Here is an 18,037-nt window from a genome sequence, read left to right as displayed (position 1 = left end):
AAATGGTTACTTTCTTCTAGCCCAAGGCCACTTCTTTTCTCCCTTGGTGAACTCCCACAGAGTCAATGATCTCTTCCATGCAAGTGACTTCCATGCAAGTCCTGGATATAAAGTTCTGAGGCCCTCTCATCAAGCAGGTGATAGAGAACAAAGGCTCATTTCAATTTTCTGAAAAATAAAAGTCTCCCATCCCAGAAAACATCCACTGAGAGTTGGTCAAAAGTACAAAGGCATTCTAGAAATGGATCAACCACTTTCTAAAAACATGTTGTACAAAGGAAGAAACAATTTAGGGGCATGGAGGGCAACAAGGGAGGCAAGGATCATTCTCATGGCTCTCCTTACCTAAACTAAATGTTATAAAGACATAAGTAAATCAGATAGCCTTTGTGCTCCAAACATTCTATCTAAGGACTTCATATCAGGGACTATGTCACCTAGTTCTTGTTTCTTCCATCTCCTGACCCAAGGTCAGCCCTTTTGACTTGTCTCAGCATATCTGATCTTCCTAAAGGGTAACTCCTCCAGGCTAAATACTGTCAGGTGTCGGTCAACAAAATTAAGTACTCTTTATTCTATATTTTGAAGGATCTAAGGATCCACCATTTTGTATGTAATTCCCTCTAAGACAAAGATTCCAACTCCTTCCAGGCCTTTTGACTACAACCAAAACACCTTCATCAGCTGGTGGCATCATTGGGATATGGGGGTGATCCCAGGTTTCCAAAGGATATGCTTATGGAGCACAAGATCCGGCAGATATTACCAAAGTGAGCTTTGAACCTAAAGAGAGTCTAGGTATCATTTCTAGTTAAGAGCTCAGGTCAAACAGTGGATAATTATTCACTACTTCAATGACTTAGGATTCCATATGAAGGGGGTCAATCCACCAATGCAGACAACCCCTCTCTTAATAAATGGGCTTCAGGAATGGCTGTGGTCAAAGCAAACAAATAAATCAGTTGCATTCTGGCTAATCTTGTTTTGAAAGGCCTCTCCCTACTACATTTGGACAAAGAATACATTGAGTCTATCGTTAGTCTCATATTCAAAGCCTTTCCAACTGGGTAGACCCAGCCAAGGTTTCTGTACTTTGCTGGTAGAGCATCAGAAAACCCAGGATCATCTCCTAAACTACAATCAGGAATCAGAGGAAGAATTTCATGGAAGGTCATAGAATCACTAACATAGAGCTACAAGGGAGCTGGGAGACTATCTTATCCACAAACCTCCATTTTATAGATGAGGAAACTAAAGCCCAGGGAGGTGAAATATTTGGGAGGGAGTATGATACAGGAGAAAGAGCAATCTTTGGAACCAAGAGATCTGGGCTCAGATCCCACACTTACATGTGGTTCCTTCAACAAGCAAATCACTTAGCGTCCCTGGGGTTCAGTTTCTTCATCGTTACAATGAAGGGCTAGGACTAAATGGTATCTGAGATCCCTTCTAGCTCCAGATATGTGATCCTAGCAGTTCAAACCCAGATCCTCTGATTCAGATCCAGCACTCTTTCCATTACATTATAATTTAATTACATTTAACATTCTTAAAATCTCTCCAGGGGCAGCTAGGTGGTGTAGTGGATAGAGCTCTGGAGTCAGGAGGACCTGAGTTCAAATCTGGCCTCAGACACTTGACACTTACTAGCTGTGTGACCCTGGGCAAGTCACTTAACCCCAACAGCCTCACCAAAAAGCATAAAAAAAACTCTCCAATAGAGTCATAACTGAAACCCTTCTATTCTAGTCTTAAAATTAAATTTAGATAAGGTCTTTCGATTTTCCATTATAGTCATTTCTAGAAATATCACACCCTAATTGAACCTTCCCCTTGAAATAAAAAGTTAAGCAAAAGCATTCAACATAGTGACCACATCTGGCAATATACATGACATTCTACCTTAGTAGTTATCTCACCTGAACCCTGACAGAAGGTAGATATGCTTCATCATCTGTTCTCTGGGACTACTACTGTGCCCTCCCATTATTCAGGGCTGAACTTACTTAAGGCTTTAAGGTACCTGGTATATCTCTAAATGGATTGGTTATGCACTACAGTCATATTTTCTGGGCCCATAGCTTTTCATTTTTTAAACAATGGAAGGCAGAGCCGACTAGCCAAGAAAACACAGGAAATTATCTCTGATTGTTATCTAGTACTCAGTGACAGTATCCTTGCTTCAGCATCTATCAAATGGCAAAGAAAATATTGCTCAAAATGTACTTGACTTAGATGGAATGGATCTTAAAGGAAGCAATTCGGTGTAGTGGGTTGTGTTTACAATCAAAGGGTAGTCTGGGCTTGAATTCAATAATCAAACTCCCATTGTATGTCCTTGATCAAGTCTTTTTAAGCACTCTGGGTCAGTTTCTTCGTCTGTAAAATTAGGGGAGCAGACTAGATGAGTTCTAAGGTTCCTTCTCTAAATCTATAGTCCCAAAAGCTCTAACAGAAGATCATATTAAAAATGCATTTTAGAATTATGATATATTATTGACCTCCACTAAAGTTGGGCTATCTTACCCCACCATACCCCCAAAATGAGCTAGGAAAATGTTTATGATCCCAGGCTCTAGGGGATATTATCTTTGGCACCATGCCACTGCAGTTCTCTACCTTGCATTTCCCTCTGCCCCTAAGTGGAAGGTGGAGGGGGGTGGAGAGAAGAAAATACAAATTATTCCCCAAGCCATTCAGAAAAGGTTCCTTTGATCAATGGGGTGATACCTCAGAGATCTCCATCCCTAGAATCCACCATCCTCTATGCTCCAATTCTACTGGGACATTCTTTGAGCTTTCCCTCACAAATTTTTCTCCTTCTTTCAGGGTCTCTATGTCCAACCTATCTCTAAGCATTCCCCCAACTCCTCAAATAAAACCACTTCCTTACCAGCTTCAGACTAGGCTCTTCAACTCCAATCCATAAAGCCCAAATGATGTCTGGCAAACATTCAGAGACTGAAGAAGATCTGAGACCTAGAACTCAAAGGGACCTCAGATATCTAGTATAGTTCCCTCATTTTATAGACCAAGATCCAGAGAGGTCACTTTAACTTTCCCAAAGTCATGTAGGTGACTGAGAGGTAGGCATAGGCTTAGGCATCCTCAGAGCACCTTTGGGGAGTCATTAAATTCTGAGCTTCTAAGCAAAACTTTGCATTCTCTAATTCACAATCACCTCTAGCGGGGTGCAAACTAGAACATTTCATTTAAGAATGAGAGTCAAAAAGAAATCAGAAAAGCAAGTGAAGCAAAAACAGATTTGCCAAAAGGAAACTCCTTAGAAAGAACCCTCCACAAGGTATTTGAAAGTGATGATGCCCTTGGGGCATATTCCTTACCTTTGCCAAGACTGGCTATCTACCTAGCAGCTGGCCTATGGAGAAACTCACCTTATGGTACATTTTTAGTAACAAAAATAGAGAATAACAGTGGCTTCACACCACTGGCTTAGCAGCCTAGCATTGTTGTGTGCCCGGACACCAAAAATCTGGGGCTCAGCAGTCGCAAGTTGGCTACAGAAATACAGAAATGCACTGGGGACTTTTCTAATGCCCAAGTAAGTTACTCCTGACAACTCTGTAAGCAACTTTAAGAGGAACACTTCTAACAGGCAATCATTTGTAACCTTACAGACGTATTTGGTTCTCCAAGTAAAAAAAAAAAAAAGACATTCCTATAGTCTTCAAAACTTTATCCTGGGACCAAAATTTAGAGCAAAAAGAGAGGAACTAAACAGCAAGGTCACAAGTTCATTTCACATTTTGCCGGGCAGTTTTCTCATGAGCTGGACCTTGCTTGACAAGTTGAGTTTGTCACTGAATTATTCATGACCCCACTGGGTCACTGTGCAAATGCCATTAGATGGTTCTCAATGAGACATGGGATACAGGAAAGCAACCTTTCCTTAGAAATGAGACAGGTTAGCACATCAATGAGTCAACCAGGAAGAAATGCTGGGAGGAAAGGATATAGGAGCGGGTCTATGTTCCTCGGACTTCAGACAGATCAGGACCCAGATCAAAAAGTTAGCACCTTAAGGCGAAGTACCAGTAACACCTCTCACTTCCTATGGACCAAATGAGATTGTGTCCAGGGAAGGGCTTGGTAAGAGTCCAGCCCTAGATAAATATATTTAGTCTATTTGTAAGATCAGAAATCTGCATGCAGCCAGACCGAACATAAATCATCGCAGCTTTCTTTTTCTATCTAAGTGTATGTCGTTACACCCAGAAACTGCTGCTGTTGATAAAAATCTTGCCAAGGCCTTCTCCCAGGGAGCTGTACTACGTCTTAGCATTGTGAAAGAAAGAGGAAAGCCTTTCGCTAGATATTATTCTAACCTCAGAATTTAGGGCTATTCTGCCAAAAGATTGCAGACTGCTCATGCGGTCCGGGCCAAAGACCATGACTAATGGCACTTCCCCACAAACTTGATTTGAATTGGATGCTGAAATGGTATTCTACCTCCTCCATTTAATTAAGCTGGCTGTGTGGCATTTCATGGAAATACCACGGCCAGCGCACTAATACAATCCATGCAAATGCACGCAGCTCCATCCTTCCCCTCTGTCCTTAAAAGCCCCGTTCCTTCGCTCAGCAGTTTGTGCTAAAGCATCGCCTGCACCATGCGGCAGCAACCCTTCCACATGAACTCGGGCACAGGCTTTCCAGGACTGCAAGCAGCGAGAAGCCTTACCGCATTCCTTTTGAATCTCATCTTGCCTCTCGGGGGATTTGCTTCTGCCATCTCGCCTACACACAAGCACACTCTTCCTCTCCAGTTGCCAATGCAACACTGATGAAATATGACCTGCTCCAGGGGTGGTATTTAACAGCTGCGGCGGACCCAGACACCCTTCCTAATCATTTCCCCACGAGGGCAGCCCTCTCCGAAGCCACTACCCCCTGGTGGTCAGCTGACAAATCCTTTCAGGAGTCCCTGGATCCTCATTTGAATGAAGGGACGATAGATATGCCCCCTAGCCCCTTCCCTAAACCTGCCTTCACCTGGTGCCTAGTCCTGACTCGGGCAGGAGGCAGCCTAAGTGTCTCCCTGAGCTTAGGGCAAGACTGCTGGTATCGCCTCAGCTCCTGCATGAGGTTGGATTTTTAAGGTGGAATGCTCAGATTCTTTGTGAAGACAGCATGTTTGCTAACAGTTTGTTCTCATAGGGGAATGGGCCTCCATGTCAATTTCGCGTGGCCAGAAGTAGGTACCATTGGACAGCAGCAGGGAAACAGGGAAATGGGGGCTTCGTAGCGAGCTTCATGAGGGCAGGGGGAGGGACTAGAACCTGAGAAGACCACCTACTCCAAGCCAAGTTATCACTTCTCGGGACTGCTAATCACCTGGAGAAGAGAAGGTAAAGAGAAAGTTTATGCTCCCTGCGCTGGGGGTGGCCAGTATACAGGGTAAAAGGAGGGGCCACAGATTCAGAGTTAGGCTATACCAGCCTTAGGAGAGATGAGGAGTCATAATAGGGCAGAAGGTAGGACTGAACCTCACAAGTCAGGGTACAGAATGACCGGCACCACACTGTCTCATTCATGAAATATTTCTAGGAGTGAGGAATAGCCAAAGAGAGGTCCGCCAGAAATAAAAAAAAAAACCCACTCCCTCCCCCCCAAAAAAAACCTCCACAATTTCAATTGTTAAAAAAACTACACTGTGGTCTTGCAACTTCTAAAGCACCAAAAACTTCTAAATTACAGTAACTAAATAGAATTCCCACCAAGATGCTACTAATTTTCTTTTTTCCAGCACATTGTAGCACCTGAAAAATCCTTCTTGACTTGAAATACAGATTTGAGGGACAGTTGATAACACCAATTAAATTCGGTTGCCCAAACTGCACCCTGGATTTGTATTCCCGGACAGCTAAAGGTAGATTTCTATGAAGCCAGGATCTCAGGGGCAGCCCTTTGGGGAATCGGGACCAGCTTTGTTTATCTAATGAATTCATCTTCATGGGATCAGAGGGTCAAAGATTTAGAGCTGAAGGATACCTTAGAAGCCATCTGTCCCAATCCCCCCTCCCCCCATTTTACAGAGGACAAAGCTGAGGGCCTTCCAATAACAGGACCAGAGATCCAGAGTTAGAAAGGACCTCCGAGGTCATCTAGTCTAACTTTCTAATTGTACAGGGGTGGAAACTGAGATCTAAATGGGCCAAATGACTAGCCCAAGGTCACACGGCTAATTTGTGGCAAAGCTGGGGTTTGAAGTGCCAGAATGCCATGTGGTTCCCATCAAAAATAATACCTAAGAAGAGAATGGTGGGCCTGCTCTCTTAGTGAGAGCAGAAACCCTCACTCTTCCCCAAAGGTAATCATTATTTTTCTTGCCTGGTTAAAAAAAAATTAAAACCTGGTATCAGAACCCATCTTTAAATTGAGTGGAGTTTAATGCTTCCAAAGCACTTGCTAGTTCTTTTCTTATTGTGCTCCACACAACGTGGGGTGGGAAGCATGAGTAATGGTTTGCCCATCTCTCACAGATAAGGAAAAAGACACCCCTAAAAGACAAATAACTTGCCCAAGGTCACTTGGATAGTAAATGTCAGAAGTAGGCCTTTTGATTCTAGAAAGTTGACAAAGCCAATTCCCCTTCACCACCCTGGGTCTTGTTCAAAATGTCCTGAGAAATTAATAAAAATAAAACTGTAAACCTTCACACACACACACACACACAAATGAATAGAAATAATATCCAACATGATGTCCAGGGTTTGGAATCTGCCTCTCCTGTCTATGACAAGGCCAGGTGCCAAGTACATATTTAAATATTAATTTCATTGAATACAGGAAAAAGCAATTTTTGGAGTAGATTGTGCTGGCCAAAAAAAAATCTGGATGTTGAAAAATTACATTATTATGCTAAATACTAATTTTAGTATAGTGATTATTGGCACAAATTGAACCCTGCTAATCAAGCTTTAGAACTAACTGGAAGGGTGTGGGGATGAGAAGATCCTCAATTCAGAGGTAGAAAGTGACCTCAAAGGACACCTAGTCCAATCTCCCTCATTTTATAGAGGAGGAAAATGAAGCTGAGGGAGAGAAAATGACTTTGGATCAGGGAATCTTAGATCTAATGATGGAAGAAGGGACCAGCAGAGGCCATCTGGACCAAGCCCTTCATTTTACAGAAAAGGAAGCTGAGGCCCAGTGAGGGGAAGTGATTTGCCTAGTATTACAAAAGGATTCTGGATCTCAAGCTAAACAGGACCTCTGAGGCCAACTAGTCTAGCACCCTCATTTAACAGATGAGGAAACTGAGGCCCAGGGAGGGGAAGTGACCTGCTTAAGACCACATAGGTAGGAAGTAGCAAAGGTGAAAGATCCATAGCTTGGGGTTCACAGAGTCCACTAGTATAGCAAAAGCAACAACAACAGTAGCAAAAATTGGCCTTTATCTGATGGCTTATAGCTTAAGAAGCACTGGATAAAAATTACTTCAGTTGATTCTCACAACTCTGTGAGCTAAGTGCAACAAGTATTATTGCCCTCGTTTTAAAGATAAGAAAACTGAAGCTCAGAGGAGTGATGAGACCTGACCAGGTCACACAGTAAGTACATGTCTAAGGCAGAATTTGAACTCAAATCAAGTACTCTGTCCCACTTCAGCAACTGGAACTAAAGCCACAGGAATTGATCTTTTTTTTAAAAAATATTAACACTAAGTACTCAGTTGAGAAAAGTGAGGCCCCAGAAGACAACCTCCCCAGAATCCCACAGGTATTAAGTGGCCAAACCAATTCTCCAGGAAGGTTCTTCAGGCTCAAAACCCAGGGCTGTCCCTACCTCTCAGCCATAAAAGAGTGAGACGGTCTTGGTCTAGGAAGAAGAAATGGGTACAATCCCTAACTAGCAGTGAGATCTTGGGCAAATCACTTAAACTTTCTTTAGTTTACGTGTCCTTACTCTGGTCCATGGATAGATTTCAGGGTGTTTCTGACCTTATGTGGAAAAAGAGGGAAAAAAATGATATCTTTATTTCAATGTGATTGGTTGTCTTTGTAATCCTTTGTATTTCATTTTTGCCTTGAAAAACATCATTCTGGAGGAAAAAAAATTTGAAACTCAAAATCTTATAAAAAGTGAATGTTGAGGGGCAGCTAGGTGGCACAGTGGATAGAGCACCCGCCCTGGAGTCAGGAGGACCTGAGTTCAAATCCGGCCTCAGACACTTGATACTTACTAGCTGTGTGACCCTGGACAAGTCACTTGGCCCCATTGCCTAGACCAAAAAAAAAAAAAAAGAATGTTGAAAACTATCTTTCCATGTGATTGGAAAAAATAAAATACTATTTACCAAAAAAGAAAGAAAAAACATGGTTCCAACAAGAGATCCATAGGTTTACTGAAACAGACTGCCAAAGGGGTACAGTACACAAAAAAAAAGTTAGGCAGCCCTTCTTTAGATCAGCTTAGTGGCCTCATGCATAAAATGACCAAAAAATGTCACTCTGTAAACTCCACTAAGATAAATGCAAGTAAAAATGAAATACATGTGAAAGCCAATGAAAAAGCCCAAAATTCTACACAAATGTATGATATTGGTTTAGTGTTTAACTTAAATGAAATCAGTTACAACCTCATAGTTCATTATTATTAATCCCTTGCTCCTATCTATGATTAAGTGACTATTTAGAACAAATAAACACTCAGCTATACAGACCAAAAAAAGACCTACTTTCCTGGGATAAGGAGGAATATATAAATTTGGTGTGAGTAGCAAAAAATGCTTAATCTCATTCACGTTAGTGTTCGAGTATTGCTTGTGACAGAAAGAGACAGCTAGGTGGTATAGGGTTAGAGCACTAGGCCTGGAATGAAAAAGATCTGAATTCAAATCCAGCTACAGACACTTACTAGCTGTGTGACCTTGGATAGGTCACTTAACTGCTATCTGCCTCAGTTTTTCCATCTACAAAAGAGGAATAATAACAGCACCTACCTCACAGGGTTGTTTTAAGGACAAAATGAGAGAATATTTGTAAAGTGCTTATCATAGTGCCCAGCAGCATCCAAGGAATGGTGTAATTGAAAATACAGGGGCCCAGGAGTTCATTGCATTCTAGTCTCAGCTCCACTACCAATCTGACTTGTCACCTTGGACATGTCACTTCCTTCCTATTCCTATGGATGAGATAGAGAGTGTAGGGCAGATGATAACATAATTAGGTAGATTTCAAAGTGGTTGAAGAACAGTCAGTCATTAATCACTGATATCAGCTCATAAAAAGGTCTCCAGTGGAGTGCCCAAGGGATTTGTGCTCAGACCAACTTAATAGTTTTAGCAATGAGTAGGATGAGAAACGAATGCAAAAAATAATGACAAAACCCCCTAGATTGAAGGAGAGCAAGTTTCAGCCACTGAAGGAGGAAGAATAGGTAGGATTTCATGGACTGAAAAGGGAAAAGGTAGCCCAGGACAGGTTGGAAAGCCCTCCAAAATGGAATTCTGAAGTCATAAAGGGAACCAAGTACTAGGAGATGGAAAAGGGAGACTTGCCTAAAGACACCGATGAGGATGCATGGGGCACCCACTATCTCAAGGAAGACCTTGGAAGACCATGACTCAGCCACAGCATTAATAAGGAGGAGAGTCCAAATGTATTCTGAGACAACCTTCCCATTACATTAAACCTGAATGTTCTTCTGAAGCTTCATTCTCCCACAGTTTTGCAATGGGATTCAATGGGGTGGAGCTGTCCAAGTACCATTTCCACCACCTCCTCACCCTACTTTCTCTCCCTACCAGCTCTCCTGTTTGTTTATCTCTCCTAACTGCCAGGAGTAAGACAATTCCCATTGTCCTTCCCGGGACACAAAGTATGACACAAACACAAAACAGACAACTGCTGGAAAATGCATGTATACTTACTGCAATTCTTTGGAGAGTTATTTTGACAGATGCCCAGGTATCCAGTCTTCTATCCAGAATAAGGATAAATTTGGTGTCTGGTTCATGTTGTCTAAAAGAGAAAAAAAAATGGGGGGGCAGAGAAATAAGATCTTAGGAACCATCCAGATGTTGAGTATGCTTGAGGTCTGGTCATTTTGTTTGTCTATGGATATATTGGTATCAAACAGCTCTGGATTCAATTGAAGTTGTATCCGATTGGAAAGAACATGTGGTCCTTTTGTGAAAAGTGGTACCCGGGAGATGCTGCTTGGAATGTGGAGGCTGCAGGGATATAGTAGAAGGAGAATTGGTTTGGGAATCAGGAGACCTACATTCTAGAACTTGCATGGTTCTTTCCCAGCTATGTGACTTTGGACTGACTCTCTCTCTCTCTCTCTCTCTCTCTCTCTCTCTCTCTCTCTCTCTCTTTCTCTCTCCCTCCCTCCCTCCTTCCCTCTTTCTCTCTCTCTGCCACAGAGTTCTTCCATTGAAATGAGGGAATTAGATCTCTAAGACACCTCCAAGCCTAGATATTCCATGTTTTAAGGTACCTTTCAATCCTGGAATTCCACATTTTAAGGTCCCTTTTCATCCATGGAATTACATGTTCTAAGATCCTTTTCAGTCATGGAACTCTATTTTTTATGGCCCCTTCCAACCTTGGCATTCTATGCCCATGTTTCTGATATTCTGTGTGCCAAGGAAGCTGCCAACTCAGACACTCTATATTCTCTAGGAAGGATAAGATGAAGGGATGCACAGGGAATAAGAGAGGTGATGCAAAAACAAAAGATATCAATAAAAATTATTTTTAAAAATAACAAAATGGTGGGGCAGCTAGGTGGCGCAGTGGATAGAGCACCGGCCCTGGAGTCAGGAGGATCTGAGTTCAAATCTGGCCTCAGACCAAACACTTGACACTTACTAGCTGTGTGACCCTGGGCAAGTCACTTAACCCCAATTGCCTAAAAATTAAAAAAAAATAACAAAATGATAAAACCACAAAGCCAACAGGTTGGTCTATATCTTAGACTCCCTGAGTGGGAAGGGACCTCAGAAGCCCTTTCATCCCACCTTTGCCTGAACCAGAAGCCTCTCCCATGACTTCATTTCCATCTCTATGCCTTTTAGAATATTGTGGTACATCAAATCCATCTAAATATGACAGATACAGGTTAAAAAGAAGGATTAATCACAATTCAGTTTGGAGCATTTTATTTCTGCAGCACTCACATAATTAATTATTCCTCTCAGCCAAATTACCTTTTTTGGCTGTCACAATATGCTTTCCACTAATACCCTGGGCTTTTTGTGAGCTTACCACTTTCCAGGACACCCATCCAAAGGCTACTTTAGGTTTGGGTTTGTTTTTTTTTTTTTAATTTCAGATATCTACTTTCTCAATTCATGGGTATTTAACATGGGAGTTTGGCAAAGGCAAATCTTGCCCTGCCTGATTCCTTTCTAGTTCTCACTTGTATTCACAATTCCAGGCAATGATATCGAAGCTAGTCTGCCCTTAATCTATGTAAGCCCAAGGAGGGAATGCCTCTAAATGCTTCCTCAAGAGCCTACTGTCCCTCTTCACTTTGGTGGATGGGAAACAAGTCTGAGCTACACTAAATTTAGACATTTCCCCACAAGGACCAGAAGAGGAAAAAAAATGTAAGCAAATGTTTTGTAACATCTCATTTCCTCATCTTGTAGATGTGTATCTGTAATTCAGCAAAACATTGGGTAATCAGGTATTGACCTTGGCCTTGACTAATTCAAGCTCCTCCTAAGTCTTTTTCACATAATCCAAAAAGGAACTTTACTCTCATCTGTCACATCTCACCATTATCATTTAGGGGAAACATAACCTTTGAAAACAAAATAATTTTATAGGAACTAATTATGTGACCTTGCACAAATAGCTTTCCTTCTTTGGGCCTCAGTTCCCTTATCTGGTAAAGGGAAAGGTTGGACTGGGTAGTCTCTGAGGTACTTTCCAGCTCTGCCATTCTAGAATTTGAAATTTCTTAGTTTTAGATTTATGCTGAGCAAATCTCGGAAGCACCTAAAAGAAATACAGAGCCCCTTAGTCTTTTAATTTAACCATTTGTACTTTATTTAACCTATATCTCCATGATGACTGAAACAGAAATGTCCACAGCTTTCTCTTAACACTACTGTCCTCTATGGACTCGATACTCTAGCCAAACTGGAATATTCTCTGCCCCTGCAAACACACCTGGCATTTTCCCACTTCTGCGTTCTGATCATATTGATCTCTATGCCAGGTGTTCTCTCTTCCCTTTGTCTACTGAACTCCTACCTATCCCTGAAAGCCTAACTCAGATGCTCCCCATTACACGAAGCCTTCCTCCAACCCACTCCAGAGCCAAGAGCAACCTTTCCCCTCTCACCTCTCAACTGCATGTGATCGTATATTACTGGTGTCTGGATCTATCTTAGCAATCAGTCCAGTGCCCTCTGGGTGGTGAGCTCTGTTCTGGGCACTGGGAACATAAATATAAGGAATGAAATAATCCCTGCTGTCAAAGAGCTTCCCTTCAAATAAAGGAGCCATTAAGGACATATATAACTATTTACAGAATAAATATAAATAAAATAAATGCAAATACATTCCAAGTAGATAAACGTAAGGTAGTTTGAGAGGGAGGGCACTAGCAGCTGGGGGGATCAGTACAGAAGGTACTGCTTGAGCTTCATCTTAAAGCTATTGCTTCTGTGAAGGATTACGTTAAGAGAATGAGGGAGTAGGGTGTGTTCCAAGCACAAGGAATGGCCAGTGAAAAGGCATAGCGATGGAAAATGGAACATCTCTCAAATGGAGAGAAGGCTAGTTTGGCAGAATCACAGAGGGCAGGAGGGCACATAATATACGATGAAGTGAGGAAGATAGGGTTCAGCCAGGTTATGAAGGATTTTAAAAGCCAAACAGAGTAGTTCGTATATGATTGTAGTTGCAATGAGGAGTCATTGACATGCAGAGAGGGGAATGACACGATCAGATCTGTACTTAAGGAAAATCCTTTTGATGGATGAAGAATGGACTGGAATGAGGAGAGACTTGAGGCTGGGAGACCAATTAGGAAGCTATTACATAATCTAGGCAAGATGTGATGAAGGTTTGGATAGAAGGTGGTGGCTGTGTGAGTAGAGGTAAGGGGTCAGATGTAAGAGATGTTGTGGAGGCAAAAATGACAAGATTCGGCAACCGATTGGTTATGTGGGGTGAGAAAAAAAGTAGAGGATGATGCCAAGGTTACAGATCAGAGATGCTGGAAGAATGGTGGTGCTTCCAACAGAAATAAGGAGGGTTGGGACAAGGGTGGGTTTAAAGAGTTCTGTCTGAGACAGGTTGAGTTTGAGATGTCTATAGGTCATCTAGTCTGAAAGGTGACGGGGATACTGAAGTTCAATGGAGAGATGATTTGTAAGTTATCTGCATTGAAATGATAATCAAACCCATGGAAGCAGATAAGGTCACTGCGAGAAAATATAGAGAATAGAAGAGGGCCTAGGAAAGAATCTTGGGAACATCCAAAGTAAGAGGTGTGTTATGGATGAGGAGCCTAAAGGGAAACTTAGAAAGAGCACTGGCACAAGTAGAACCAGAGAGAAGAGTGTGACGAGAACCTAGAGGGCAGCCAGTAACAGTGTCTGATTTTGCAAAGAGGTTAAGAAGATGAGGACCGGAAAAGAGCCATCAGATTTCATGATTAAAGGGTTGTGGATAACTTTGCAGAGGGCAATGTCAGTTGAGTGATGAGATCAGGAGCTAGATTCCAAAGGGCTGAGGAATAAATAAGGGAGAAGAAGTAGAAGAAGCAAGGATAGACAACTTTTTTTCAAGGAGTTTGGCTTAAAAAAAAGGGAGGAGAGATATAAGACAATAGTCTGAGGGTATTGTAAGGTATAGTTTTTTTTTCAGAATGGGGGAGACTTGGGAATATTTGAAGGCAGTAGGTAAGATAGGAGGAGACAGCAAGAGGTTTAAGATTCAGGAAAGGTGGGGGGAGAATGATTAGGGGAGCAATGTGATGGAGAAGACGGAAGGGCATGGCATCAAGGGGATGTAGGAGATTGGCCTTGGCAAGGAGAAGGGCTATCTCATTGTCAGAGATTGGGGCAAAGGAAGAGAGAGCAGGGAACAATGTCAAGGGTTTACGGCCTCACTGTTCTCAGTAAAATAAGAGTCAAGGTACTCATTTAGGAGAAAGAGTGAGGAGAGGGAGGCATAGGAGGCTTGAGGAGGGAACACAACATTTGGAATAGCTTCTGGGAGGGAGTAATGGAGAGAATAAATTAGGGAAGAAGTGAAGGAATGTCTTGCTTCAGGGAGAGCTCAGTTGAAGATGGGTCCTCTGCCCCTTCCCATCGGACCAGAAGTTCCATAGAAACAGGGGCGACTGTTTATCGAAACTTCATTTCTCACCCCACATTGTATTCTGCACACAGTACGCATGGAAATGTCTGCTGAATAAATGAGGGCAGAGATAGGGTCACAATGAGTTTGGGAGCCCACATTCCATCCAGCCAAGGATTTGGTTTCCGGCAGTAACCAAAGGGACGGTCTTTGGGAAGACATAGTAATTGCTCTCTAGTGTTCTTCTCTCATAAGGGTCAGGTCGTTTCAATGACTACAATGATGTGAAGGAAAACAACACTAAAAGACATCAGAACTCAGATTCAGTGATCAATCTTGACTTCTGAGAACCGATGACAAAAAACATTATCTCCCTCCACTAAGTAGAAAGATGGTGAACAATGGGTGCAAAAAGAGGCCCTACTTTGTGTTGATTTGTTCTTGTTTAACTCTTTGTCTGTGATACAAAGGAGGATTCTCTCGAGCCAGGGGAGTGGTGGAGGAAGCAACAACAGTATTTAAAAGTATCAATAAAATAGTTTTAAAGTTAGGATTGTTGCCCCCGTTACCCTAATTTCCCTTACTGATTCATTAAGGAGTTATCATTCACAAACCTTTTTTCTAGCTCAAGTCTAACCGTAATCAGTGGGGGGTAATAATGCCTTCCCTCATGTATAAAATAAGATATTTTTTGGTTCTATAAATAGCCCTTTTCCAGCCTCCAGGGATACTCCCTCATTTTAGGAATCCATAAGGTTGAATCCATTTCATGTCTGTGCTCTCCCTAATATTTTCAGGATTTTCTAGGTGTAGATCCCACACTCCCTTAGCCTTCATTGTTCCCACCTAAAAAGTCCTACATTTTTTTCTATCTTCCTAAAGAAACCTCCCTGTAGCCTTCATCACTGGAACACTCCTTCCTCAATTTCATCATTCAGAGATCTTCAACTCAGTCTAGCAACCATTCATGAAGCCCCCAATGTGGACAAAGCACTGTGCTAATAGGCTCCTTGCCCTTCCGAAGAGGAGATAAGACACATCACAAATAACTATAATTCAGAGTCCAAAGCTTGAACTTTAGCTGGCAAGAATAATAAATTAAATGCTAGAATGGACACAGGCTAGACATTATCATAAGCCCTATAGGAATTCAAGGTTTTCCATTATCTGTGTTTTAACCTGCAGAACTCAAGGTCTGGACTCATGATTTCATCAGAGCAGAGAACTCTCCAAGTATGAACTCCTTCCCACTGATACACATCAACAACTTATCTGTACCTTAAGGTCTTAGAGAATGGTTTATGGGACATACAAAGGTAAAATTATTGGCCCAGCATCACACAGCTCATTGTTGTCAGAGACGAGACTCCACATTATGACTCCCAGGCTGGCCCTCTATCCAGACTGATTCACTTTTTCAAATATTACATTAAAATAATTATTTTCTCCCACACTCTGGGATCAACAGTAATGAAGTGACATACCTGGGAAGGGAAGTCAAGTAAGTTAACACTTTTGTTAAGACATCCTCTGGCACGTCTTTGAAATTGGAGTTTTCTGGAAATGTTATAATCCAGTCATTATCTTTCCCTCTGCCACCTAAAAAAAAACACAAGTTAAACATAATTAAGAAGAAATGAAACAATGACGTCCCAAGGAGGGTGTCAGGGCAGATGGGATTGAGACAAAATAAAAGGGCCCTACGTGTCCTGAGATGGCTGCTGAAAAATGAAGGGGTGGAATAGAATGAAAAATTAATTAAGAGCCACAAAGTGATAAAAGAGCATTTCATGACATGCTTATGGCCAAATGACAGCCACAGATGTATCAAACTGGGAGCAAAGCAGTAGTATGAGAAATGGCTGGAGAGCAAAACCCCAATAGTGGAATACTTCCATATCAATAACTTTGGCTTAAAGAGCAGAAAAAGGGGTGAATGAGCAAGGAAAGGAAGCTGATCAGTGGAGAAGGTAGGAGGGGAGTGCTGTATGGGAGGGTGCAATGAAATAATAATGATGGAATTTTTTTTTCCTTTCTTTTTTTGAGGCCTAATGTAATGCTATAGATGGCATTTCCCTACCTGATGTAGGAGGATTTGGGAGGGAGAAAAAATGCTTGATAATAACTGAAGTAAATAAAATCTTACTTAAAAATAAAATAGGAAGAGAGAAGGTGCAGAGATACGTTAACATCAAATGAGACTGACACTGTTTTGACAGTTGCCCAAGAAACCCACAGGGAGATGAGGCATGAATCCACTTGGGCAGGGGGAGGCAGAATAAAAGCACTTTGCCAAGAAGAAATTGCTGCTCTTTGGAATTGGTGGGATCCTCTAAAATTCTGTCACTCCGAGTTTCTTGTTTTTCCATCCAGTGTTCCTCTGGAGGTAGGGAGTTTCATGGCATTGGAGGTCTTCGAGCAGAAGACAGATGACTGCTGGTCAGGTACATGATAGCGGGGATGCCTTTCATTTATGGGTTCAATTCAGGGATCACTTAGGCCTCTTCCAACTCTCGAAATCTGTGATTCAAGCAGCTTGGGAAAATGTGATCATGAAATCAAAAGAATGATAACAACACAGTCAGGAGCACAGGTCACCTGGCCACCTTCTCTTTGTTACTTATAAGGAGAGAGTAGTCAAACTCTACTTGAATAAATTTCAATAATAAGGCACTCAGATTAAAATGATTTTTAATTGTTTTTAAGTTCCCTGCGTGAGTAATAAAAATGTTGGGGGGTTGAGTAGAGCTAGGGGCCACTCATCCAGGAGAAAGTGACTGAAATGGACTTTCTTAAATGCAATATGGGAAGCAGCAGATGACGCCAAGCAGCAACAACGGTAGACTTTAATTATCCCAAGTGAGGCTGGCAGAATACTTGATCAGGGCGAGATGATAGGGAGGACAAGTGACTACTTCCCCAAATGAGTACTTTTCAGCCTCATGGGAAGGGGAAACCCATAGGACATGGTTCAGAGCATGGGATTGGGACTGGAACCAGAGAGGATTGTGGGTGGCTAATCACAGGTACGATAATTAACACAGCATACAGAAGGTTCACATCCTGAAAGAAGAAGGGCAAGCCTGGATGGCCAACCCAGAATTATACTTTTTTGAAAGGGTAGGATAAAATGTGAGCATTCGTCAGGGGGGACGTTGAAGGAAGTGTTAGAAAAGTAAATAATCCACAGAAACCCTAGCAACAACTGCCTGGAAGCCCAGGAGAAATCAATGTATGCCGGGATCTCTAAAGATAGGGCCAGGGACTGAGCCTGTGATTTCAATGTTATAGGGAAATTCCAAAATGAGGAAGTTCTCTCTACTAATGCAGGTCCATACCTTCTTTGCAATTTATAATCTTAAGAGAGTTACCTAGAGCACAGAGAAGCTAAGGGATTTCTCCAGGGTTACCCTCCTAGAAAGTATGTATTCAAGGTGGGACCTGAATCCACATCTCCTAGGCTTTGAGGGAGGTTCTCTATCCACTAGGCTATGCTACCTCTTGTTATAAAGGTAACAAGAAAAAAAAAATCCTGCACGACATCTACCATAGGGATAGGCAAAGGAGAAATCATGATGGGGCATCATGGCACAGTGGAAAGAGTATTGAATTTGGAATCAGAAGGACCGGGTTTGAATGCCAGTTTTGTCATTCACTAGCTAAGTGACCCTGGACAAATCACTTCTCCTCTTCAGGCTTCAGTTTCTTCTTCTATAAAACACGGGGAGGGACCAGGTAACCTCTGC

At 42.1% G+C, this 18,037-nt stretch overlaps 1 protein-coding gene across 1 annotated transcript in view; it reads right to left on the bottom strand.

Moving 5' to 3' along the window:
* MCF2 (MCF.2 cell line derived transforming sequence) overlaps nucleotides 1-18,037 on the bottom strand; it is a 135,629-nt gene that overhangs the window by 62,164 nt on the left and 55,428 nt on the right. Inside the window, exons 6-7 of the mRNA XM_027846419.1 lie at nucleotides 15,776-15,890; nucleotides 9,896-9,986 (exon numbers count right to left, since the gene is read on the bottom strand). Coding sequence (XP_027702220.1) covers nucleotides 9,896-9,986; nucleotides 15,776-15,890 — 206 coding nt within the window. The remainder of the gene's footprint in view (nucleotides 1-9,895; nucleotides 9,987-15,775; nucleotides 15,891-18,037) is intronic.

This window comes from Vombatus ursinus, unplaced genomic scaffold, assembly GCF_900497805.2.
Source record: "Vombatus ursinus unplaced genomic scaffold, bare-nosed wombat genome assembly UNPS02015152.1, whole genome shotgun sequence".
In the NCBI taxonomy this organism is placed as follows: domain Eukaryota; kingdom Metazoa; phylum Chordata; class Mammalia; order Diprotodontia; family Vombatidae; genus Vombatus; species Vombatus ursinus.
This window is presented reverse-complemented; position numbering and strand designations above follow the sequence as displayed.